General features: G+C 40.7%; 5 protein-coding genes across 8 annotated transcripts; 1 reads left to right on the top strand and 4 right to left on the bottom strand.

The window, feature by feature from the left end:
• Window positions 1-273: 273 nt before the first annotated feature.
• On the bottom strand, window positions 274-2,743 carry LOC122023550. Its single transcript, XM_042581702.1, has 3 exons — window positions 2,247-2,743; window positions 717-905; window positions 274-624 (listed from the first exon to the last, which is right to left on the bottom strand). The coding sequence occupies exons 1-3, from the start codon at window positions 2,566-2,568 to the stop codon at window positions 503-505; spliced, it is 633 nt and encodes a 210-aa protein (XP_042437636.1). The 5' UTR covers window positions 2,569-2,743; the 3' UTR covers window positions 274-502.
• A 192-nt stretch (window positions 2,744-2,935) lies between these two features.
• LOC122024360 lies at window positions 2,936-4,279 on the bottom strand. 2 transcript variants are annotated; one of them, XM_042582971.1, is made up of 3 exons: window positions 4,107-4,279; window positions 3,962-4,004; window positions 2,964-3,856 (listed from the first exon to the last, which is right to left on the bottom strand). In XM_042582971.1, the coding sequence occupies exon 3, from the start codon at window positions 3,786-3,788 to the stop codon at window positions 3,162-3,164; it is 627 nt and encodes a 208-aa protein (XP_042438905.1). In that variant the 5' UTR covers window positions 3,789-3,856; window positions 3,962-4,004; window positions 4,107-4,279; the 3' UTR covers window positions 2,964-3,161. The 2 variants fall into 2 exon arrangements, with proteins under 2 accessions (XP_042438906.1, XP_042438905.1); XM_042582972.1 differs by lacking the exon at window positions 3,962-4,004 and having other exon boundaries at window positions 2,936-3,856.
• Window positions 4,280-6,146: 1,867 nt separating this feature from the next.
• Window positions 6,147-11,129, bottom strand: LOC122024655 (3-oxoacyl-[acyl-carrier-protein] synthase, mitochondrial-like). Of its 3 annotated transcripts, none has more exons than XM_042583317.1 (14): window positions 10,774-11,129; window positions 10,462-10,691; window positions 10,206-10,313; window positions 10,067-10,138; window positions 9,813-9,899; window positions 9,543-9,694; window positions 8,199-8,279; window positions 8,047-8,080; window positions 7,455-7,521; window positions 7,296-7,372; window positions 6,952-7,012; window positions 6,771-6,853; window positions 6,626-6,697; window positions 6,147-6,551 (listed from the first exon to the last, which is right to left on the bottom strand). In XM_042583317.1, exons 1-14 carry the CDS (start codon window positions 11,093-11,095, stop codon window positions 6,387-6,389), a joined length of 1,611 nt encoding a protein of 536 aa, XP_042439251.1. In that variant the 5' UTR covers window positions 11,096-11,129; the 3' UTR covers window positions 6,147-6,386. The 3 variants fall into 3 exon arrangements, with proteins under 3 accessions (XP_042439251.1, XP_042439252.1, XP_042439253.1); XM_042583318.1 differs by having other exon boundaries at window positions 9,837-9,899; XM_042583319.1 differs by lacking the exon at window positions 10,774-11,129 and having other exon boundaries at window positions 10,244-10,313; window positions 10,462-10,650.
• A 319-nt stretch (window positions 11,130-11,448) lies between these two features.
• Window positions 11,449-15,795, bottom strand: LOC122024653 (70 kDa peptidyl-prolyl isomerase-like). The gene is made up of 12 exons (XM_042583316.1): window positions 15,528-15,795; window positions 15,315-15,401; window positions 14,083-14,343; window positions 13,925-13,999; window positions 13,766-13,846; window positions 13,474-13,668; window positions 13,299-13,388; window positions 13,043-13,218; window positions 12,365-12,487; window positions 12,134-12,280; window positions 11,925-12,052; window positions 11,449-11,832 (listed from the first exon to the last, which is right to left on the bottom strand). Exons 1-12 carry the CDS (start codon window positions 15,715-15,717, stop codon window positions 11,730-11,732), a joined length of 1,656 nt encoding a protein of 551 aa, XP_042439250.1. The 5' UTR covers window positions 15,718-15,795; the 3' UTR covers window positions 11,449-11,729.
• Window positions 15,796-16,844: 1,049 nt separating this feature from the next.
• On the top strand, window positions 16,845-18,200 carry LOC122022324. The gene has a single exon (XM_042580290.1). The coding sequence runs from the start codon at window positions 17,056-17,058 to the stop codon at window positions 18,001-18,003; it is 948 nt and encodes a 315-aa protein (XP_042436224.1). The 5' UTR covers window positions 16,845-17,055; the 3' UTR covers window positions 18,004-18,200.
• The last annotated feature ends 4,317 nt before the right edge of the window (window positions 18,201-22,517 follow it).

The raw sequence follows: 22,517 nt of genomic DNA, 5'->3' as shown, positions 1-22,517 counted from the left end.
TTGTAGAATGCAGATCATAGTTTTCTAAAGAAATCCATAGAATTTCAAAATTGGCAGAAGTTAAAAACTACAAAAATCTTCACCCTACCGCAATTATTAGTTTAGGTTTCTCCGATAAATAATAATACAGTTAATATGTTCCTTCTTTTTTTAGGTTTATAAATAAAAAGAAAAGAGAAATTGACTGTATTTTGTGAACCTTCTTACAAATTGCATGACTTCAAAACCTATAACATAGCGCACTCTCATGCTACTCAGAATAACATCAGCAAGTAAGATGAAATAGCCAAGCAGCTCAATAGTGGTCAAGGCTTCTTCAAGAATCATACATGTATGTTTTTTGTTGTTGTTGTTATTATTACATGAACAAAAGATTCAACAATTTTACAGCATTTGGAGAGCATGCTACTGTAAATCTACTCCTAGTTGGAAAACAAGTCCGTGGCTCTGTTGAAAGATGTTTCAGTCTTCATCCCACAACAGAAGTTGGCAGGGAGCAATGTTATCTGACTCTTTTGCAAGGAAATTCAGGTACCAAGTCGTCTTGCCTCGAACGCTTTCCATGTCCATTGACGCACCCAAAAGAGACGACTGTAAGGGGCTTGAAGAGTTCATGCTTTATGCCTGCACGATGAGATTCCATGGCTGTAGCTTTTGAAGGGTCACAGAGGGACGTATCTCTGTTTGGTAAAGGACAATGAGAAAGAGATGCATGCCTGATGAGCAATCAACGATCTTCTGGCAGTCGTCTTCCAGCTTCAGCTTTCTCTTGATGCAGAGGCTGTCAGTTTCATTAAGATCTCCTTCCCGACCTTTGATAAAGCTTGATTTGCCCTGATTAAACTTGTTCTTTTTATGTGGAGTTTCGTCTTCTAGTGTCATTTTCCTCTTGAAACAAAGGTGATCTTTCTCGACAGAAAAGGAGAAAAACGCATCATGAAGTCTTTGAACAAATTTTCAGAAGAATGGAATGAAATTGAATGTCCATATTAACCAGGCAAGTTGCAGATTAAGATGCACCTAAAATAAGCTTACAAGCTAATCAAAATTAAGAACTGAAAATTAAATAATTTGGTAACTCTCTTCAAACTGCAAGAACAATTTGTTATATGAAACTAAGCTCACCGTCAATTTAGGGGTTGTTAATTACAATTCAAACCAAGAACTAAACAGAAATCTTAAATGTTTCAAAAAGTTCAAGGATTGTTTACTAGTGAATAAATAGGATGAAAGAAACAAGAGATGTAGAGCAAGTATTTTCTTGTTTAAAATACAATTAATTGCTCTATTTTCTCTACTTACCCCTGGAAATAGGTCATGGTTCTTATAACTTGATTACCATTAACCATCTGAATGTGTTATGTTTTAAACCAGCTGACAATTAACTGTATGAAAATAGCTTTTAAAGTCTACTAAAAGGAGAGAAAATTATAAAGGGCAAAGAAAAAGTAGAAAGTCTAGTAACGAAAGAAGCCTTGTACCAGATCAGATAATGAAATGTTGGGAAAAACAAATAGCTGCAGATGACTAAAAGAACAAATGATGTAACAAATTTAATTGATAGAGGAGGCAATCAGTAGATCCATTTTCAGCAATTGGGGCATATAGGGTGACAGCTTTTAACAAGACAATTGTACTCCAGCAATGCATATATTGAAGTCTATGTGACACTTGTAGTGGAATCCGATGAACTCTTAGAGAACCAAATCCCAAGTCCTCTAATAGACTGAGGAAATGAGTTTCCTTCTGTATCCTCTATTGCAATACCATGAAACACCAGCACAGGTTTATGCTGGTCATCAAAAATGCAAATAGAAGAAGTTCCAAAATAGTAATTTTTAACACTCCTCTGATGTCTAGATGCAGCTAAGGTCAAGTATCATTTTGTTTATCGCTATTGCAATATAATGAAACACCGGCTTAAGATTATCAAAAATGAAATAGCAGAAGAAACCTGATCAAACAGCATATAGTTCGAGGAAGTTCAGGAAAAGAAACCATTTTTTTAACATTTCTCTGGGCTAGGTTTTGTTTACGTCAAGTACGATCATAGCAAGGAAAATTTTCTTGTTGTAGTATGGTTTGGATCCAAAAGAAGATTAACACTAAAGATTTTAAGAATGTTGCTTGATCTTGATTAGTATTACAGACAGTATGATTCAAATAAATTAAACCCAGAATCGTCGATTTTCCTATCGTAGTTGACTAAAACCTAAGCAATCTTAACATCGCCGAAAGCCTCATACCTGGGACGATAGAGGGCTTTCCTTGGACGACGACGGGGTCGAGCTCGGAGGCCCCGTGAGGTAGCCCGCGACAGGCGAAGAAACCAAGGAGAGAACCCCAAGTGAGGGACGAAACAAAGTCGGGGCCGCGACTCACGAAATGTCCATTGAGCCTAACGGACGAGGGTTCCAGCCCCAGGGCACGGCCAACGGCGCCAAGGTCAACTCCTCCGTCGGTGGACACCGGGATCGCCGCGAGCTTACCACTGCCGGGGGAGTCGGCGGTGCGGACGAAGAGCTTGCCGATCCTCCCGCAGGTTTCAGCGCCAGCCGCGATCGTCATGAAGCGTAAGAGTGAGCTCGGGCGAGATCGAGAACGAGCAAGAAGAAGCGGAAGCTATCGGAGTGAGGAGTCGTCCTCCCGTGAAGTCTCTCGTCTTATCGTTACCGCCGTCTTCTCGCAGTCTCTGGAAGCGTCAAACACTATTCGTCTCTCTGAGTCTGAGGTCCTCTTCAAACCGGACCGCCGGTTGATAAATTGTTCGACCGTCCGGTTTTATATATTTTCGAATAAATTATTAAAATTAATTTTAACATAATAAATATGTCGATTTATTCCACTTATTTATGTATCAATTTTCAGTAACAATGGCTTGACTTGTGAATCTGCCGGCTTTTCTGTTGAAGTAGTAGATGTTCATTTCTATTATGTTGGGACTCTGTTGAAATAATAGATAAGTAGATGACTGAAGGTGAGCTGAAAAGAAAAGTAGGACAACCACCAAGCTTACCAACTGCCACAAACAGTTACAGTCAGTTTCAGATCATGTTCTGTGAGTATTCGTGTTCACCAAATCAAGAAAAGATTGTGTGATTCATGGCCGTCGTCTGTGACCAAATTGAGAGGATGACGCTAAACAAAATGGAATTTTTGGTTTAGAATAGGTCGAGGATTTCGAAGATGCGGCCGTTGCAGAGCGGGCAGCTTCCGCGGTTCACCCACAGTTCACGGGAACACCGGCGGCAGAACGTGTGGCCGCAGGGGATGAAGGCGGCCGCCTTCGGCCGCGTCATGCAGATGCAGCACAGGTGGAGTACGCCGCCGGCGCCGACAATGTCCTCCGCCAGCCCGGGTTTTTCCTCCTCGCCCAAGAACGCCGCTAGCGCCGACATCGCCGCCGCCGAGGCGGTTTCCCTTCCGCTGCTCCATTGGTCTTCGGCCGTCTGCTCCAGAAGCACCATCAGGGAGACTCTCGCCGGTTGCCCTGCCTCCGTCGCTGGCGAGTCGACGGTGGGTCGGGAGGCGGAGCCTTCTCGGCCGTTGGCCGTGGCTTCGCCATCGCTGGGAATCCCCACCACCACCTCAATCTCGCTCACTTCCCGCTCCTCACGCAGGACGTCGAGCAGCGTTCTCCTGCCGCTGGCGCCGGAAGAGGCCGCCCTCTTCTCCGGCACGTCTACATCATTTCTAATCTTGAGAAAATCCCCAAACTTGCAAGGCCTTCCCGCCATCGCGAGGTGCTCCGAGAGCGTCAGGCTTTGGCGGCGCTCCCTTCCTTCCATAATCCCAATACAAATCCGATCTCTCTTGCTGCTGTCTTCTTCAAATCCTCAAATCCGTTGAAAGATCGCTGCAATCCAAAAAAAATAAAATTCCACAAATTAGGAGATTCGCGATGGAGAACAAGCATCGATTCTTTTCTTCAAACCACAATTCAAGAGCAGAAAATTTCCACCTTTGCCACTAAAAGGAGGGAAAACACGCCATTAGAACAAGAACTACACGCAATCAAAAAGCACGATGATTCAGGTCGAAAGGGAGGGGGAAAAAAAAGAAGAAAAAGAAAAGAACAGGAAAAAAGAAAAACGATTGAGGCTTACGAGATGAGAGGAAAACAACGAGAGGAGAGAGAGATGGGATTGGCAACGTCGACGCTGGAACCTTGAATCTTGATCGCTTTGCTTGTGTAGTTGCCTTTCCAATGGCGATGCCGTGTGTTCCTTTTTCGCGCTAGACAAGGGACGAAGCACTGATGGAGCCCAAAAGTGGTCCTCGTTATGTATACAAAACCTATAAACATTATTAATAAGCATTGTAAGATTTGTCATCTGTGATAGATGATACAAAGAGTTTAACTAAATTTTAAATTAATTATAGATGTATACCTAACACTGACTTCCTATAATTGTTATTTTATGTTAATATTTGCCTTGTTGTTATATATACACACACTTGTTTAGTTTATTTAATAATATTATTATTATTTATTTATTTTTTAATTATATTATGTGATGCCTATTTAAATTTAACAATTAATTTATATTTTTATATTTTGTAACATTTCTTACCTATAGAAATCATCTGCTTTAAAATTTTTTCCCAACGTATTCTACCAAAACTAGTTTGCTATGGAATTGCAGAACTAACTTGCAAACCAGCATGTCTCAGAGAATAAACAGTTCGTATCTTTTCCCCAACAAACAGTTCGTATCATGTTCACGAAGAGAATCTAGTGGCAAGCTTGAAGGATGACGCTGCAATGACAATTAACTGATAAACTAAAAGAAGACTGTCACCTGGACTCCACCGAGGAGATCGACCTGATATTTGCCGTTCCTAAAGTCGACGATGAACCAACGACTAGAGGAAGAAGACTAGTTTTAGGGATGTCAATTTTTTTCACGGGTTCGGAGTTCCACGGAAAAAACTCTGAAATAAGGATGGAGATCTTCGATTTTTTTTTGAGATGAGACAGGTTCAGGACATATATGAGAATATTATCCACATCGCCGAATCCTCTCAAATATTATTATTATTATTATTAATAAATAATAATAAAAAATTTTAAAAATATTAATAATAGTGTTATTAATATTAAAATTTTTGAAAATATTAATAATAATAATAATAATATTATTGATATTAATATTAATAGTATCATTAATAATGATGATAAAATAATAATAATAATAATATAAATTAAATTTGGAGATGGGATGGGGATGGAAATTTGATCCCCGTGGATTCAAGTTCAGGAAATCCCCAAACTCAAAAAAAAAAAAAGGCAAAAGGTGGAACCGCCACCCTAGCGGCCCTCTGGCCCCGGCCCCACAAGATTTCAGAGAGAGTAAATCACGATTAATGCTGAGCAGAATAGGTAACTGGGGTCGAAGGAATTTTTGACGCAGCAGACCAGGATTTTATCCCCGAGTACAACTGGTGACCTTCGACCCCACGATTTCAGTGACAAGTTACAGACACCTAACCAGCTGATCCAGTCCATGAGAACAGGATGGAGATGATAAATTCATCCCTGCCCCGCCCTATTACCATCCTTAACTGATTTGGCTGTTCAGGAATTGTAAAATACCTTAAGCGCCCAGGTTTGGGATAAACCTGGTTGCTATCCTTTCTGGTTCCTGATTGACAACAGATATCTTCGTAATAAATGAAGTGATTGACTTATCTTGGAAACTGTTGAAGAATGAACAAGCAGGCTTTGAGAACTACATATTTCAACAACATACACAGAATAAAACAGGAAGGATGACAGTTACATGCCTCACAATTAAACAGTGATGTCCCCTGTTGTAGCATGCACTCTTTCTCTCAGAATGGGCCAAATCAATGATAATCTTGAGCTTACCTTCCTTCTCCAAACCTAAAGGATTTTTTTTGCGAAGGTGAGGATCAGCAGCATGCTAGTAACTCTAAGCTCCATACTGGGGTGATGTCAATGATCTGTTCAAATAATAACTAATGCAACATATAAAAGGCATGCGAAAGGTTGTAGATGTCTTCAAGCAGAATAATCTTCCATGAGGCAAAGCATCTGCCAACAAACTCTCTGATGCTTATATCTTCTTTTGAAACAATGATACTACATTTATTTCTCTTGAAAACTAAAAGATCATCAGAAGTTAACAAGATGGATATGAAATTATTAAACCATTCCACTCGTTTGGTGTTGCAGATTACACAATCCGCCATCTAAACCAAACAAACATGCCTGCTGTGAGCAGAAAAATCAATATCTTGGAAACAAAATAAAACGATAGCAATTCTCCCTAAACAATAACCTACGTCAACCTATCACCCTCTAAGCGTAGAAATATTTCATAAGCACGAAAAGTATAGCCGGAAGTGAAAGCATCACTTGACTACGTCACGGAAGCAAACAACAGGGATGCATTGGTTCCTCCAAAGCCAAAAGAATTTGAAATTGCTGCTCTTATTTCCATCTTCTTTGGAGCACTCAAAGGAATATATTTATCATCAAAGAGTGGATCAGGCTTTAGAAGATTGAGCGTTGGTGGTGCTATTCCCTGAATTTAGCAAATGATTAATGAGCAAAAACCTTCATTGTGCAGTCCAAAAAAAAATTGTACGATGGACCTACATGGTGAATAGCAAGAACGCTAAAGATAGCTTCTACAGACCCTGCTGCTCCAAGTAGATGGCCAGTAGCTCCCTGGAAATTTCTGGTTATTTAAGCATGTAATACTTTGATTATTTCAAAACTCTTGCAACTAAGGCGACACTACCTTTGTTGAGGAGAATGCTAACGCTCCTGATGTTGCATGGTCTAAGAATACTGATTTTATTGCATTAGCCTCAACTGCATCACCTGGTTTAGCAAAAAATAGTTTGTCCATTTATCAAGTATTAATAGCTACCTATTTGGAAATCAATATAAAAATGAATCAGAAATAGTTAGGTACGCACCAAGAGGTGTTGATGTAGCATGGGCATTTATATAATCTACTTGATTTGGATGAAGCCCAGACTGCTCAAAGGAAAGTTCATCATGAAATGGACATCTATATATACAAACATATCTGTAGTATCAATTGATTATCGATGGTTCTCCACAAAAACAAGTGTCCAATACTCCAATTGTTTCTCTAAAGAAGCATTCTTAAATAAGCAAAGGCAAAGAGGGGTTGCTATCATCAGCTAATAACAAGATAAATGCAATGAATTTGGCATTATTAACATTTTTTCCCCACAAATGCTAACTATTGACAAGTTGCGATAAAGCAAAGTGCAAATAAGCTTCCGAGATAAACCTGTTCAAGTGCACGTGTCATAGCTAAAATTGCACCTTTTCCATCATTGTGTGGCTGAGTTATGTGATAAGCATCGCCTGCAGAAATAACAGTGCATTCCACGTTCTTTAGCAATGGAGTGGACATGACTGCAAGAACCAGTCAAGAAAGAAAATAAACCTGACATTCCATAGCCTCGAACTTCTGCATAAATTTTTGCTCCACGTTCTATAGCATGATTTAACTCCTGAAAGAACAAGGCAGGTACGTAAGATCATAAAGAGACTTGAATCACTTGATAGCAACAGCAAAACTGACCATTGAAATATCAAGAACTAGCATAACCAATTAAAGATAGTAAAAAAGGACCTTTCTCCGTCCTTTTTCTGAATCAGGAAAAACATTGTTTGAACAATTGAGCGTAACTGAGCATTGTGAACTACAAATCTTACAGGTAACACATACTTGTCAACCAAGGAATCACCATTTGATACAAAGAGAAAAGAAAAAATGAACAAGATGAATATTTGGATAATCTCAAGCTAACAAATGGGTCTGTGAACACCCACATAAAGTGAAAAAAAATATTTGATCTTCATCCTGCTAAACAACTAATATACTTTGGCATGTCCCATGAGAAGCTAATGTTAATATATAATGCAAGATATGATACAAACTATAAAATATAGAGATAATTTGCAAATTATGAAAGATATGATAAACAGCAAAACTAGAGAGAAGTAGGCTTAAGTTACCAAGGGGAAAGACTCACCTCCAATACCATGACACCACATCCCTCACCTATCCTGTAAATTTGATGTGTCCGATATACCACAATGAGATCAAAGTTAGATATAAAGGATAAGTAGCAAAGATATAATGGGGAAAAAAATGAAGTAGAGAGGTGCAGGAATCATGCCATACACAAATCCATCTCTATCACAATCAAATGGTCGAGAAGACTCCTGAGGTAGAGAATTATACTTCGAAGCCAGTGCTCTTGACCTATCAATTAACATGGTCAATGATCCTTCACTTCTTATTTGACATGGTAGGACATTCCGACCACATGAAAAGAGAAGCAAATGCAATGTATTGGCGGTTAGGAATTGAAGGAGCTAAGAGAAAAACTTATTGAATTATTAACAAAGTTTTAAGAATACTCATCACTAAGGTTGAGTTAGATACGCAGGAATCACTGCTGGAATGGAATGGTTCATTTTGAATCCAAACGGTTTTATTATTTGGTTCATAATTATTAAGTCGGAATCAAAGCAATAATTCCCCCAAGAATGAGAATCGACATTTTGAATCCAACGACCAATATTTACTCATTCCAGTTCAACCCATACCCTCCTTGCGTACTTCCCTCGCAATCGCAGTTGGATGTCACAACGCACTCCTAGTGTACTTCCCCCATGGTCTCTGTCAGCCAACACAAAACCCTCCCCATGCATTTCTTCATCTCTTCCTCCTTCCACTTGGAGATTGAAAACCACCCATCAAGTCCTCCCACCACAAACAAACCATCATCCACCACCACACTATCAGTAGCAAGAAGACTATTCTGATCTTCCCCTCCTCGATTCAAGATTACCATCACTTTGTCCCCTCTAGCCACCGCACCGAGGAGATCTTTTCCTAACCTGTCATCCTCAGAGACACATCCTCTAACCCCCACAAGCTCAGCTTCTGCCGCCTTAGCTCCACCCCCACCAAATCGCTCCTCCTCCAACTACCATGGCTATGGAAGTGGAAATGGCAAAATTGCTTCCCCATCTCACCTCAAGAAAAAAACAAATTGACAACAATCCCAAAACCTACATCTTACAGTTTAAGAATGTGCTATAAGTGATGCACTTCTTCAATGACCTCAGCAGCCAAGAGGTCTCAAAGGCGATCAACTTCTCTTAAATTGTGGATAATTTATTTTAAAATTTCATTTCATAGTCCAACCAAACAAAGGAATGAATTTAATATTCCATCTCTAATTCATTCCATTATCATTCTCATTCACATTCCAATTTCATTCCATTCCATTCATACTTAGCAAACAAAGTCATTCCTCAAAAACCACTTTTCAGAATAGAATACTCAAAAATGTAAATAAATAAAAAAAAAATAGTAATCCCCTGCTAAATGAACAGAATCAAAATACTCAGTTCTGATCCTTAAAAAAGAAGATTAAAAATTAGTTTGCACAAGAATGGTGAACATCACAAAACTATATTAGACACAAGAAATTATCAGCTGAATTTTAAATTTCACCTGCAAAATCCAGCAATGGATAAAGCATCAATACTAGACTCAGTTCCTCCTGCTACCATAACATCTGCATCTCCAAATTGAATCATCCTTGTAGCATCGCCAATGGAATGAGCCCCAGTTGCACAAGCTGTCACAGCAGCATGATTTGGGCCCTGCAAAAGGCATTAACAACTTGTCCAACATAAGTTACAAGTGTAACTAATAATTTGGATAAATTAGCTTTCAAAGAATTATATCCGCATATTGAAATAACTGAACGAGCTCATGTACCTGGAATCCATATTTCATACTCACATGACCAGATGCCATGTTGATCAATATTTTAGGGATGAAAAATGGGCTAAGCCTCCGTAGACGCTGTTTTCAAAAAGTAGGTCATGTCATTTTAAAACTCAATCACCAGGTCTACCATATACTATCATGTATTCATTTGTGATTAACATCATCTTACGAAGAAATAGCATTCCAAATAATGAAATAGAATGCAATCATTATGGAAAACTAGCAATAATCTTACAAAAGACCTTCTCGCATATCATCTGAGCTGCATCTAAAATGTCAGGCATGCTGCCTATCCCACCGCCAATGGAAACACCCTAGTGTGTCAGGATTAGGTGATAGTTATATAGCAGAATCTTTACAAATTTCAATAGAATTGCGTACCGTTCTTTCCTTTTTTCCAGATTCAGTTGGCAACCAACCTGCATCTCTGAGGGCCTCATCGGTTGAGCAGAGGGCATAAGCAATGAATTTTGATATGGCTCTATGGTCCTGTAAAAATAGACACAAGAACACGCTAAAAACCAATATATAAAAAATCATCAGTACCAATCTTAACCGTTCTGACAACGGATAATTTAACCAAAGCAAAGAACTGGACCAGTGCATCTATTACGAATTTTTATCCTTTTTTTTTTACCTTGGACTGCAACCACGGTTGTTCATCGAATTGCCCTTGTCCATTTCCACAGGGCACGATTGCCGCCACCTTCGACGTCAGCTGCTCGAAAGTGTGCATCATCGTGGCCTCGTCAAAGCTGTCCATCTTGAGGTCTGCCGGCGAAAGCGCACGGATGCCGCATTGTCCCTCCACCAGTCGGCGCCACGTCGTCTCAATGCCGCATCCGAGGGGTGTGATCATGCCCAGACCTAATCAAGGGGCGAAGTCACGGCTGGAGAGCAGACGATGGGAACGGGACGTGGAGGACGAGGGAGAAAACGAGTAGCTCACCGGTGACGACAACGCGGCGGCGAGAAGCATAAGGCGGTGGATCGAATGTCCTGGCCGAGAAGAAGCGGCACCCGATCGGACGGCGGGCGATGCGGCGAAGGGAGTCCATGTGCGCGATCTCCGAAGACAACGAGGGTTTTACGCTGCGTGTGGTGTGATAAGCATTCGAGTCATCTCTCTCTTTCTCCGACTCATCGGATGCGGATACAGAAGAAAGGAATCCGCCTCTGTTTCTCCGACTTATCGGATGCGGGTTAACGGAGAAAGAATCCATTACTTTCACAAATTCCACTCTTCCTTTATGCGGGAATATGACGTCCATGAGATGCGGGATTGATAAAAAAAAATGAACTAAAGACATATAATATATCAAATCTTATAATTATATTATAATTGAATTATATAATATTAACCTTATATTATAAATTATTAAAATTATTATCTTTTATAATCTAAATTACATTTAAATATACCAAACAAAATCAATCTTTATAATATAATCTTAATAATCAATCTTATAATATAATTATATAATCCAAGATTAATTACCTCTCCCCAAACGCAGTCATAACCCAGAGAATCAGCTTATAATCACCTAGTAAATGAGAAGATATAATAAGTAAACAGATAAAAATACTCTTAATGGTTCATGCAATAAACAAGATGCAAAAGTACTTCGAATTGAAAAGCCACTGAATCTCATTATGAACCATTAAGATATTTAAGTCTTTCAAGAGTTGAGCTATTAATACCATTCAGGTACATAAAAGTTCATAACATCAACTTAGAAGACTCCTAATGACAGAACAACCGACAAAGAAGATTAAGGTTGCCATTGATAACATCTTAAAAGCTCTTTAGTTTCCAACAGCGTGTATCACCACCAAAAAGAGATGGGCGTAAATTAGTTGGCATTTGAGGACAATTGCTGGTGGTGGGTCAGCTTCCGCTTACACCTATTTGCTCATTTTGGCGAATATGTTGCCGTAAAACTTGGCTTCCTTCTTGTTATATTCTCTAACCTTCTCCTTCAAAGCTTTGTACTCAATTTTCACATCCCTATGACGGCAAACCATCAGCGAGTCTGGTACTGATAATGACCATTTAACACTGATCAATAAAATCAGAAAAAGAAATGCATGGATACTGACCTGTTCTCAGGATCAATTTCAAGTGCCTTCTTGATGTCCAACTCTGCAAGATCTAAATCAGCAAGCTGAATATAAGCTTGGGCCCTCCTATACAGGGCCTTAACATTTCTGCTTTCCAACTCCAGTACCTAGTGTGTGAATATTTCTGCGTTTAGTAAATATAAAACAGTGAATAAGATAATGAGTTAGTAATGTAGTTATCTGAATACCTTAGAACAAAGCTTTTCTGCCTCTTTGTAGTTTTTAAGCTTCAATTTACATGCTGCATTATTGAGATTGCATGCTGCTTTTAAAGCTCTAGATTGTTTCTTTTCATCGTCACCGAATGAGCTATCATGCTCAACAAACTTTTCACCCTGTCCACCAAGAAAGTAAGAGCAAGGGTGAAACTTGCGAGTAAATAGGGAAAGGGAATGAGGAAAAAGTTGTCGTATGAAGACCTTTTCATATCTCTTGGAAGCTCTAGCATATTTTCCCAATTTGAAGAGTGCATTTCCCTCTTCTTTTTTCTTAGCAGCTGCTTCAATCTTCTCTTCAGTGTTCATGTCCCATGACTCTTTCTCCTGAAGATTAATATGGAGTGAGATTTTTTAAAGATTCTCCCCATGATAAAATAACCAAAGAGCAATGGCAATCAGGACTATTCATATTGTAAATTTTTGACACCATGTTCGCTGTCTCATCAACTTAATTTAGCCTAAATAATAGAACTATTCAAGAAAGTGCAAGTCAAATATCGATGGGATTTGCATGTATAGTTAAATAATGAAAATAACAAAACCAATAATCTACCAGAATAATTGGAAGCTATGTTATGTGCTTCGAAATTATGATTCAAAAAATTATCTCGAAGGCTTATATTGTAGAACATGAAAATAAGACAAAACAAATTAGGTAACAGAGTAATTGAAGTTATATGTGCTTCGGAATTATGATTTGGTACCAGCTATCTCAAAAATCTTATATTGTTAGGAAAGAACTGAATTTGAACATCTTATGTATAACAAAGTTCTCAACTCCAAGAAGTAAAATGAAATGCCCACATGTATAACATAGTTCTCAACTCCAAGAAATAAAACGAGATGCCCACATATATGTGGTTGAGAAGCTATAACTACCTTCACAAACGATACAAGCTCGACCTCATAAATAACAGTGGAGTTAGGAGGAACAACGGCGAGGTCCTGCTTTGACTCAGTGGACAAGAATGCATACTCAGGTGGTATAGTTACCAAAGCGATTTCTCCCTTCTTCATAGTTGCCACTGCTAGGTCAAGACCCTCGATAACTTGCTCTGTCATGAGGAAATATCAGTCAACAATTCAAGTGAGCATAATGCTGAAGAAAAATGAAAAGTTAAAGTGCAAATGACACCTTCATCGGTCTTGAATTCAAATGGTTCCTCTTCATCATAACCCTTCTTCACAAAAACTGTCCCATCTTGTAGTTTTCCAATAAATTTCACTGTAAATGATGAAATAAAAATTGAAGAGATTTACATGTGATCAAGAGCTATGTGCACTAAGCATCATGACTTCAGGGTTGTAACCTGTCGCGACTGCTCCTTCCTTTGGTCGATCATAACCTTCTCCTTCTTTAAGAATCTTCTTAATTATCTTTTGATCATCCCCTATCTCTGTAACTGTCTTCCAAGAAACCAACTCAAGCTCCACAAAGAGACTTGAATTTGGTGGCACAGCTCCATCAGTACCAGAACTTGGTCTGCCCTTCTCACCAAATGCATCTGTGCTCCAAGACATTATTCAAAATGATAAAATTTGTGCATGACAATGTATTAAAACTGTTGTATGAATGTCCTAAAACATTTCAGTCTAACTTACATTGTGGTCTCACTGTGAGAAGCACCTCTTCGGCCTTCTTCATCGTCTTTACAGCTTTAGATAATGCAGGACAAAAGAAACCTGGTCCAGGCAACATGTTTGACTTAGAAATAAAAAAACAGCATTTGAATAGGACTAATCAAACAGTGTTATACAAACCATCTTTAACAGTAAACTCTACTGCCTCTGACTTTGAGATCACAGTCCCGTCCTCAAGGCGTGCTTCATATTTGACTAAATAGAGAATATTTTCACCTTTAGATCTTGAAAGCACACAAAATGAAAACTATTGAGAATCAAAATAAAAGTGAATGTACCAAGCACTTCGTCCAGATCTTTGGGATTCTCCCATTTTTCTCCTGCCTTCAGGATTTTCTTGATTATACCGCCATCTTTGCATATATCCTTAACGCTAGACCATGACAGCAGCTCAACATCAAATTGAAGAATGGCATTGGGTGGGATAGTTGGAGGAGAACCAGATTCTCCATAAGCCAGTTCTGGAGGTATGGTGAAGATGGCATTTTCACCCTTCTTCATAGTTTTTATACCTTGATCCCATCCCTTGATGACTTGGCCTACAAGATCATAAAATAAATGGAAATTAGCACAATTAGTTTCTTACTGAATTTGAGATTAGCAGTAACTTGGATGTGGAGAACTAAGTATATCTAAGAAGAGTGCAAATGGCAGACTTGATTGAACAGCCATATATTCTAAAAGCATAAGCTTTCAAGAAAAAGCTTAAACCATAATTATTTATTCTTAAAACTCCCTGTTCCAAGTTCAGCATGCAGCATAAATGTAATTGGAAATGTGCTCTTTGTTTATTAAGTTGGCATTACCAACATGTGAAAAAGGACCTCTTGCTCTTTAAATCATTTTGTAAAATTATCAGTATCCTAAAAGTTTAACCTTTTAAGAAAGGGATCTAACTATATTTGCATATTGCTAAATCGTGGCCAAACCAAAACCTTTAAATAGCAAAATCTACAGAGTATAGATGTACATATCCACAGATGTAACAAATACATACATTTTTTTTAGATAAATGAATTTGGGAGCAAGCCCACATTTTGGTGAAGGCTGGTTTTGAATCCAGGACCTGAACAACGACTTAGCTGACCCCAAATAGTTGAGACAACCACAAGTTGATGAGCATGGTGGCGACCTTGGCAAAGCAAAGCTTCCAAGGCCTTTAATAACTTCATAATCTGGAACCTTATACAATAATTCTTTCCTAGAAAGTGGAAGTGCAAGGATTCAAGACAGTAAAACACAACGCAAAAGAAAGAATACCAGCAGGATTGCTTTGATAAAGGAACCATTCATTAGCTAAGAAATAGTGTGATAGCAAACATCTACAGCTAGTTCATAATCAAGTTAGCTTTTGAAGATCAGTAGTTAGCCATTTCATCATACTGAAGGTTGTGTTTAGTTGCAAAGCACAACATGTAAGTGTCATACTAACCGCATTATTCTGCAGTAAAACCAAACAAGCAAACCATTAGAGACGTACAGAAGCGGATCTAGTAAGTAAAATATCCACCTTGACCAAGCTTGAACTTGAACGGCGTCCCGCTATCACGGCTTGAATCGAACTTCGTGCCATCAAGCAGAGTTCCGGTGTAGTGCACTGCGAACCAAACACCCAAGATATAATTTTTCCCCCTCTTTAAATAAATTCATCATGATCCAATTTTTTTCGCGTTTTCTCAAAAAACAGAAAACCGCAGGAAAAGTTCTACAATCAAGTGTATACCTTCAACCTCATCTCCTACTTCGGGAGTCTCCCACCCATCTCCCTTCTTCACGAGTTTCTTCTTGAGCCCCTGCTTCCCGATCTCTTTCTCCTCGCCCACGTCGAGCGTCGGGCTCTCGTCATCGGGGAGGTCCATCATACCATCGTCCGGAATCTCCTCGTCGACAGGGAGATCGAAGTCCTCGTCCATGAGAGCGGCGGCGGCTAGGCGTCGAAATTAGGGCAACGCGGTTGGTCTCGAGCAGCGTGCAAGTGTCTGAGAAAGGGAAATGCAGTGAAATAGCAAAAGAAGCAGGTTTCTAGAGAGTTCTAAAGAGCAGCAACACGAGCTGAGTGAGCAGAGGGAATGGATTATGGATATGGTGGGGCATTGGTCCTTTTTTGGACCCGGTCCAATAAGCATGAGAACCCGATTTATCCCACTTCACCGGCCCAATATTAATTAAATAAAAAATACCCATTTCAATTTTAAAACTATTTCTCTAAAAATTTTAAGCTCTTAAACTGAAAAATATATAAAATTTAAGACCCAACCAATCCGTTAATGTTAAATTATCCCAATTTAAGTTTCTATGATTATTTTTTAAATAAAATAATAATATTTTGGACCGCGAGCTTTGGGATTTCTTAAGCTACGTTTGATATGGTATAATCTGTCTTATAATATAATTAGGATTACATTACAAGGCTAATTATTTTGTTTATTTTAACTTTAAACATGTAATGTAATGTAATCTCGATTACAAAAGATAGTGGAATTTTGTAATCTGAATTACAAAACAACTATTATGTAATCCGATTACATTATGAGGTCACTGTTTAACTAAAATTTGAATGTCGAATATACCCTTAGTCAGCCAACGGACCGTCCGTCGGCCATCGCCCGTCCACCGCCAACCGTCGCCGCCGCTGGTTGCCGGCAACCGCCGATCACCGGTCGTCGGCAGTCGCCCATCACCGATTGCCGACAACCGTCGGTCACCTGTCGCCGGCCGTCGCCGCCGACCATCATCGCTGACCGATCGTCACTGGTTACCAGACGCAAGCCCAGCGACCGTCGATAGAAGTCGCAAGATATTTTTATCATTTTATAATAATAAGAATTACATTCCTTATAAAAAATAATGAATACCAAATAAAAGAATATAATCATCCTTGAAATCAAAGATTACATACATTATATTACCAAACATAATAATATAATTAAGATTATATTACATTACAAATTTAATTACATTACATCCAATCAAATGTAACGATAAAGAAATTTCCAGTTTTGAAAATTCTCAAACTTCAGGGATGAAAATGCATCATGGTGGGATCTCCGTCGAATATACCAAATATATTATTATTGAAAAATTAAACCGCAAATGCGTACACACTTTTATACCCGTTTCAACACCCGTCGGGTCCCATGGAAGCTCCCTCCCATCCTCACCGCACCTATTTAACACCCTCTCTGGTCTCTCCAGATTATCCAACCAAAGCGGGAAAAAGAGAGGACAGGTGATCGCTCACTTATCTTCACATGTCGGTGAGCGTACGGACAAAGAGGGTCACCACCCCTTTCTTCAAGGAGTCGAGAGCGGGCCTCCGCTGCGCCGGTGAATCCAGCTGCGTCGGCGACTGCGGCGCCTCCACCTGCCTCTCCGCTCAAGTCCACGCTTTCCTGGAGACTGCCGACCGCCGTACCCCCTCCGTCGCCTCCAACGATGACGGCAGCGAAGGCGATGCGACGGATCCAAACGAGAGCCTCGAAGAGGGCGGCGCCTCCGATGACAGCGATCGCGCCGCCATGAAGACCATTCGCGATCTGATGTTCCCGGCCCTTGATCCGGACCCATTCCGCAGGCGATTGGCCACCGACGTGTCTCGTGCGGCGGAGGCGCTGGCTTGGCTGAGATCCGACGGTGGCGAATCCGCCTACCGGCAAGCGGTGATGGCGCGGCTGAGGGCCACGGGATACAATGCTGGGATCTGCAAGGCGCGGTGGGACGCCTCCGGCGGACTCGCAGCCGGCAGCTACGAGTACATCGACGTGGTGGAGGCGGCGGAGAGAGCAGGGCAAGGGAAGGGAAGGAGGCACATCGTGGACTTGGACTTCGCGGCAGAGTTCGAGGTGGCGAGAGCGACTGTGGGATACAAGGCGGTGGTGGCGGCGCTGCCGCGGGTGGCGGTGGCGGGCGAGGAGTCGGTCCGGCGAGTGGTACGCGAAGTGGCGGACGCCGCCCGGAGGTCACTGCGGACGCAGGGGCTCCACGTTCCTCCATGGCGGAAGAGCCGATACATGCTCGCCAAGTGGCTCGGGCCCCAACGGCGGACGACGAGCACGATCCCCCTGGCCGCGCTACGAGGTGAATCCAAGTGCAGGGAATACAATAGGTTCCAAGCAGCACCGGCCCCCCGCGGCGGCGATGCCCACTACCGCGCCGTAGGCTTCTCGGCGGCGCCGCTGCCCACCGCCCGTACCCGCTAACAACGACGGCCGCGGCGAATACCAAAAAGAGAGGAAAACAGAATTAAAAAACGTGTGCACCGCATAGAAAAAACATTTCTTTATCTTCTCCGGATAATATAATTTACTACAAACGAAAATTAAATAAATACTTTTCTTAATGCTGTAATGTCACGAAATAAAGATGGATCGTATGCTGACGTGTCGTATAGGATGAGTCACAAACCCTGTTTACGTTGGTCCAAAAGCCTGTGGGGGACTTGAGATGGACGTAGTGCCTCAACGCACTTCGCCATGTGTATATTAATTATTAATTTTTTAAAAAAAATCAAATGAATTATTAAGTGATATATACATGAACATCATCATCAATGATTAATGAGTGAGGTTCAATTACTATTGGATCGAAATTATCGGAAATGGGTATAGTTTTCTTAATTCCGATGGTGTATTTTATAAAATTATTTCAAATATATATTTAAAAATATAACTCTTTCTTTTATTATTTTTTTTTGGGAGGGTTCTGACAGTTAATCCCCACAACCCCTCCTCTCCCCCCACTGTAGAATTACATATACTTATTAATTGTATAATTAAATTGTGTCATGTTACATAATTATTCTGTCAATTAATAGTCTTTTGGACGCCTCCAACTAAATATTGAACTATGGTGCTCTGTGTAAGGATCCGTGTGACCGATAAGAGGGGAAAGATGAATTACTTATAAATTACAAATGGATTTTTTTCGATCTTTTAACAAAGATTAGTAGCACAATTAACTTAAGATAGTTTAACAACTAATAAAATAAAGATGTACAGAAAATTATTTGGATATAACCTAAGTGGTTATTAATCCAAGGCAAAATGAAGCACTAAAAGATCACTTTCGGTGAAGGCGAAGAAGTCTCTTACACTCTTTGAACGCTCAGAAAGTTACTAGGAAATGAATACTTCAGTTGTTGTCTATTTTCTAGGTCCAAAGATCTTTTATAGCCCCTGGAAAATTTTATCCGAGACTGGAAGGATAAGGTCTTGTCTTTGCCAACGGTTACATTTTGCCCCGTCTAAGGCGCCTTCAACCCCTTCAAAGGGTTGAAGGCGCCTTCCCATAGGAAGGTGCTGAGACACCTATTGGGACCAATGTACCCGCTAGAGGGGGGATGAATAGCGTCTCGTCGCGCTCTCATCGGTTGCGTCTTGATAATGATATGCAGCAGAAATAAAATACAAGACTCACACAACGCTAACAAGTAGATTTACTTGGTATCCACCTCAAGAAGTGGCGACTAATCCAAAGATCTACACACGACACGCTCCTCCACTATGAAAACCCTCTTTCTCGGTTGCAGCCGAAGGCGGAGAAGCCTTGTACAAACTCTCACACACACAAACACAAATACAAGAAGAAACTATGAGAATACAAATGAATACACATTTCTTCTTGCTACTTGTTGTTGCCTCTTGAACCTTGGAGATGCTCTCCAAGTGCCTTCAAGAACTGGCGTGAATGCTGGAGAAATCGTCGTGAGGATCGGAGAAGAATCGTAGGAAAAAACTCGCAAAGAACTGGCGAAGAAAACGCTCCGCTCAGGCTATATACAGTGCCTCCAATCGATTGAAATCAACCCCAATCGATTGCCACGTCAGCACCGCATCGATCGCTCGATCGATTCAGCGCCTTTCTGTGCTCTCGCGTTCGTGTGAGAGCTTCTGCTACCCAATCGATAGTCCGATCAATTGGCAGCTCCCAATCGATCTCCCGATCGATTAGGAAAGCCTCTGTCCTCATGATTTCACATACCAATCGATCGACCGATCAATTGGGCCTTCCCACAATCACAGCACAGTCCAAATTGATCGATCGATCGATTTGGACCATGTTCAATCGATCGCCCGATCGATTGAACACTCTGAACTTGACTCAAAATCAAGTCCAAAGTCCCAAACCCAACTTCCAGTCAACCGTGACCTATTGGGTCTCCATGCCTAGCATTTGGTCACACCCGACCAACCTCGAACTAGCCTTCTACCCTCCTCCATCAGCCTTGCGTCCCTCGGATATCTCGCCATCCTTCACGACTTGCCTTCAGAAGCTTCCTTCGGCCTTATCCTAGTTGTCGGGTCTTTCTTACCAAGTCATACCAGGACTTACCTTGCCAAGACCACATGCATGGACTTACACCCTTTGCCAAGATCACACTTGGACTTTCTAATTGCCTGGCTCCTCACCAGGACTTTCTCCTTTGCCAAGATCACACTTGGACTTTCCAACTGCCTGGCTCCTCACCAGGACTTTCCACTTGCCTGGCTCCTCACCAGGACTTTCTCCTGCCTAGCTCCTCACTAGGACTTTCCCATTGCCTCGCTCCTCACCAGGACTTTCCCGTTGCCTGGCTCCTCACCAGGACTTTTCAAATGTCTAACATCCAGTTAGGACTTTACTAGTCAAGTCTCCTGTCAACCTTGACATGCTTGACTTGTATTCTCATCAACCTAGTCAACCCTTTGACCATCTCCATAATCGAACGATTGCTCCAGCAATCTCCTTATATTGTCAAACATCAAAACTCTTATATTGTCAAACATCAAAACTCAAATTCTGACTCAAACTTGACTCAACTCAAGCTTAGTCAAACTGGTCAACCTTAACCTAGGAAAATTGCCCCAACAATCTCCCCCATTTTGATGTTTGATAATACCTCTAAGTTAGGTTAAATCTCATAACCTTAACCTCTTCTTTATTACAAGGCTAAATCTCATAGTCTTAATCGCTTCTTTACACCAAGGCTAAATCTCATAGCTTTAATCTCTTCTTTATCACAAGGCTAAATCTCATAGCCTTAATTTCATGATAAAGCATAAATGAAGGTTTCCTTCATTCTCTCCCTTTCCTAGAGAGCAAACTCCCCCTTCTTGGGATGAAGGACTAACTTAACCTTCAATTCTCCCCCTTTGTCACACATCAAAATCATAAAACAAACTTTTCTCCAAAAGAGTTAACTCTACGTTGTTTACAACCTCATATGTTGTTAACAACCCCACAATGAAGATCTCATATTCTTTATTGCCGCCAAAGCTCCCCCTTGAGCTCTACTTCACTTCACAATGCTCATCCTAGAGCATGCATCAACTTCTCAATGAAACTCTCATTCATTGTATTCAATGTTCCCCCTTAGACAATAATCTTCTTCTTAATACTCATCCAAAAACATTTTTCACTTTACTAATAAAGGTATGATCCCCTTCATTAATCCAATGCTCCCCCTTGAACAGTAATCTTCTTCTCAATGCTCATCCAAGAGCATTTTTCACTTTACCAATGAAGGTCTGATCCCCTTCATTAATCCAATGCTTCCCCTTGAGCAGTAACTTACTCCACAATGCCCATCCGAGAGCATTTATCATCCTAGCAATGAAGATAACCAATCTTCCATGGTTCCCCAATACTCGACCCTGAGAATTATCCGTCACGAAGGTTTAACCCCCTTCCAAGGTCCTTGAAAGTGAATTTTCATGCATTCAAGGAGTAACTTCCCCTAAAAACATAGTCACTTCTGTCATTGCACCAACAATGACTTGGAGTTCCTAAACAATTAGGAAAACCAAATCTTGAAGTTTTGAGATTCCAAAATTTGAAATTGAAACTAAACCCCATCCTAAACTTCACCTGGATTTATCTTTAGAGCCGTCAATTTGGGTTGGGTCCGTCGGGTTGGCCCGGCCCGCCAAACAATTTAAGCGGGTTGGGTTGGAATTTTATCAACTCAAGTCCGCCGTGGGCTGACCCGCCTAGGCCCGCGACCCGCGCGGGTCGGCCCGCTCGGGCTTGGGTTGGCCCGCGGGTTGAAAAACACATGTTAAGCTAAGTTTTAGGCCAATTTATTATCTTTCTTTGTTATAATTTTGAAATAAAAATAGTACTTTTCATCCAACATAAGTACTCGTTTGTGTTCATTTATATTTAAAATACATGTTTATGTATACATTTAATTGTAGAAAACTTTTTAGAAGTAAAATGTTGAAGATATGAAATATTTTTTAATTTTTTAAAAAAATTTTGATGGGCCCGCGGGTTGGCCCGCCAAACCCCGTAACCCGCCTTAGAATGGGTTGGGTTGGAAATTCCCCAACCTGCCAAGTTGACGGGTTAGCCTGCCCCGCCAAATGGTTGGCCCGCCACGGGCCGACCCGCCCCGCCACGGGTTGGCTCGTCTGACAGCTCTATTTATCTTAACCAATCCATACTTGTTTTCATCAAGAAAACTCCCCTTAAATGTATACAAATGTATTCCAAGGGATTTCGAATGGTTATTGGAACTTGAAGTGCTTAAAGTGCTGAAATCAAGCTTTTCAGGCCAAAATCAGACTTCCCAATCGATTAAAACCACTTCAATCGATCCATTGATTGATTCCGTAAGCTACTGCTTGCAGAAATTCCCTCTGAATCGATCGACTTATCGATCGAGCCTGGGTCAATCGATCGACTGATCGATCCATTGACTCTATGTTCATGGGAATTGGCTTCCCAATCGATC

The sequence above is a fragment of the Zingiber officinale genome, chromosome 9B (genome assembly GCF_018446385.1).
Source record: "Zingiber officinale cultivar Zhangliang chromosome 9B, Zo_v1.1, whole genome shotgun sequence".
In the NCBI taxonomy this organism is placed as follows: domain Eukaryota; kingdom Viridiplantae; phylum Streptophyta; class Magnoliopsida; order Zingiberales; family Zingiberaceae; genus Zingiber; species Zingiber officinale.
This window is presented reverse-complemented; position numbering and strand designations above follow the sequence as displayed.

Coding starts and splice junctions, on each gene's coding strand:
- LOC122023550 (XM_042581702.1), bottom strand. CDS start 2,568: ATGACGATCGCGGCTGGCGCTGAAACCTGCGGGAGGATCGGCAAGCTC. Junction 906..2,246: donor AAAGCCCTCTATCGTCCCAG/GTATGAGGCTTT, acceptor CTGTCGAGAAAG/ATCACCTTTGTTTCAAGAGG. Junction 625..716: donor GATCGTTGATTGCTCATCAG/GCATGCATCTCT, acceptor CTCATCGTGCAG/GCATAAAGCATGAACTCTTC.
- LOC122024360 (XM_042582972.1), bottom strand. CDS start 3,788: ATGGAAGGAAGGGAGCGCCGCCAAAGCCTGACGCTCTCGGAGCACCTC.
- LOC122024655 (XM_042583317.1), bottom strand. CDS start 11,095: ATGGACGTCATATTCCCGCATAAAGGAAGAGTGGAATTTGTGAAAGTA. Junction 8,081..8,198: donor TGTGATAGAGATGGATTTGT/GTATGGCATGAT, acceptor TCAAATTTACAG/GATAGGTGAGGGATGTGGTG. Junction 7,522..8,046: donor GTGGTGTCATGGTATTGGAG/GTGAGTCTTTCC, acceptor TTGTTCTTTCAG/GAGTTAAATCATGCTATAGA.
- LOC122024653 (XM_042583316.1), bottom strand. CDS start 15,717: ATGGACGAGGACTTCGATCTCCCTGTCGACGAGGAGATTCCGGACGAT. Junction 14,344..15,314: donor CAAGTTCAAGCTTGGTCAAG/GTGGATATTTTA, acceptor ATGATCTTGTAG/GCCAAGTCATCAAGGGATGG. Junction 12,053..12,133: donor CAGAAAAGCTTTGTTCTAAG/GTATTCAGATAA, acceptor TTCACACACTAG/GTACTGGAGTTGGAAAGCAG.
- LOC122022324 (XM_042580290.1), top strand. CDS start 17,056: ATGTCGGTGAGCGTACGGACAAAGAGGGTCACCACCCCTTTCTTCAAG.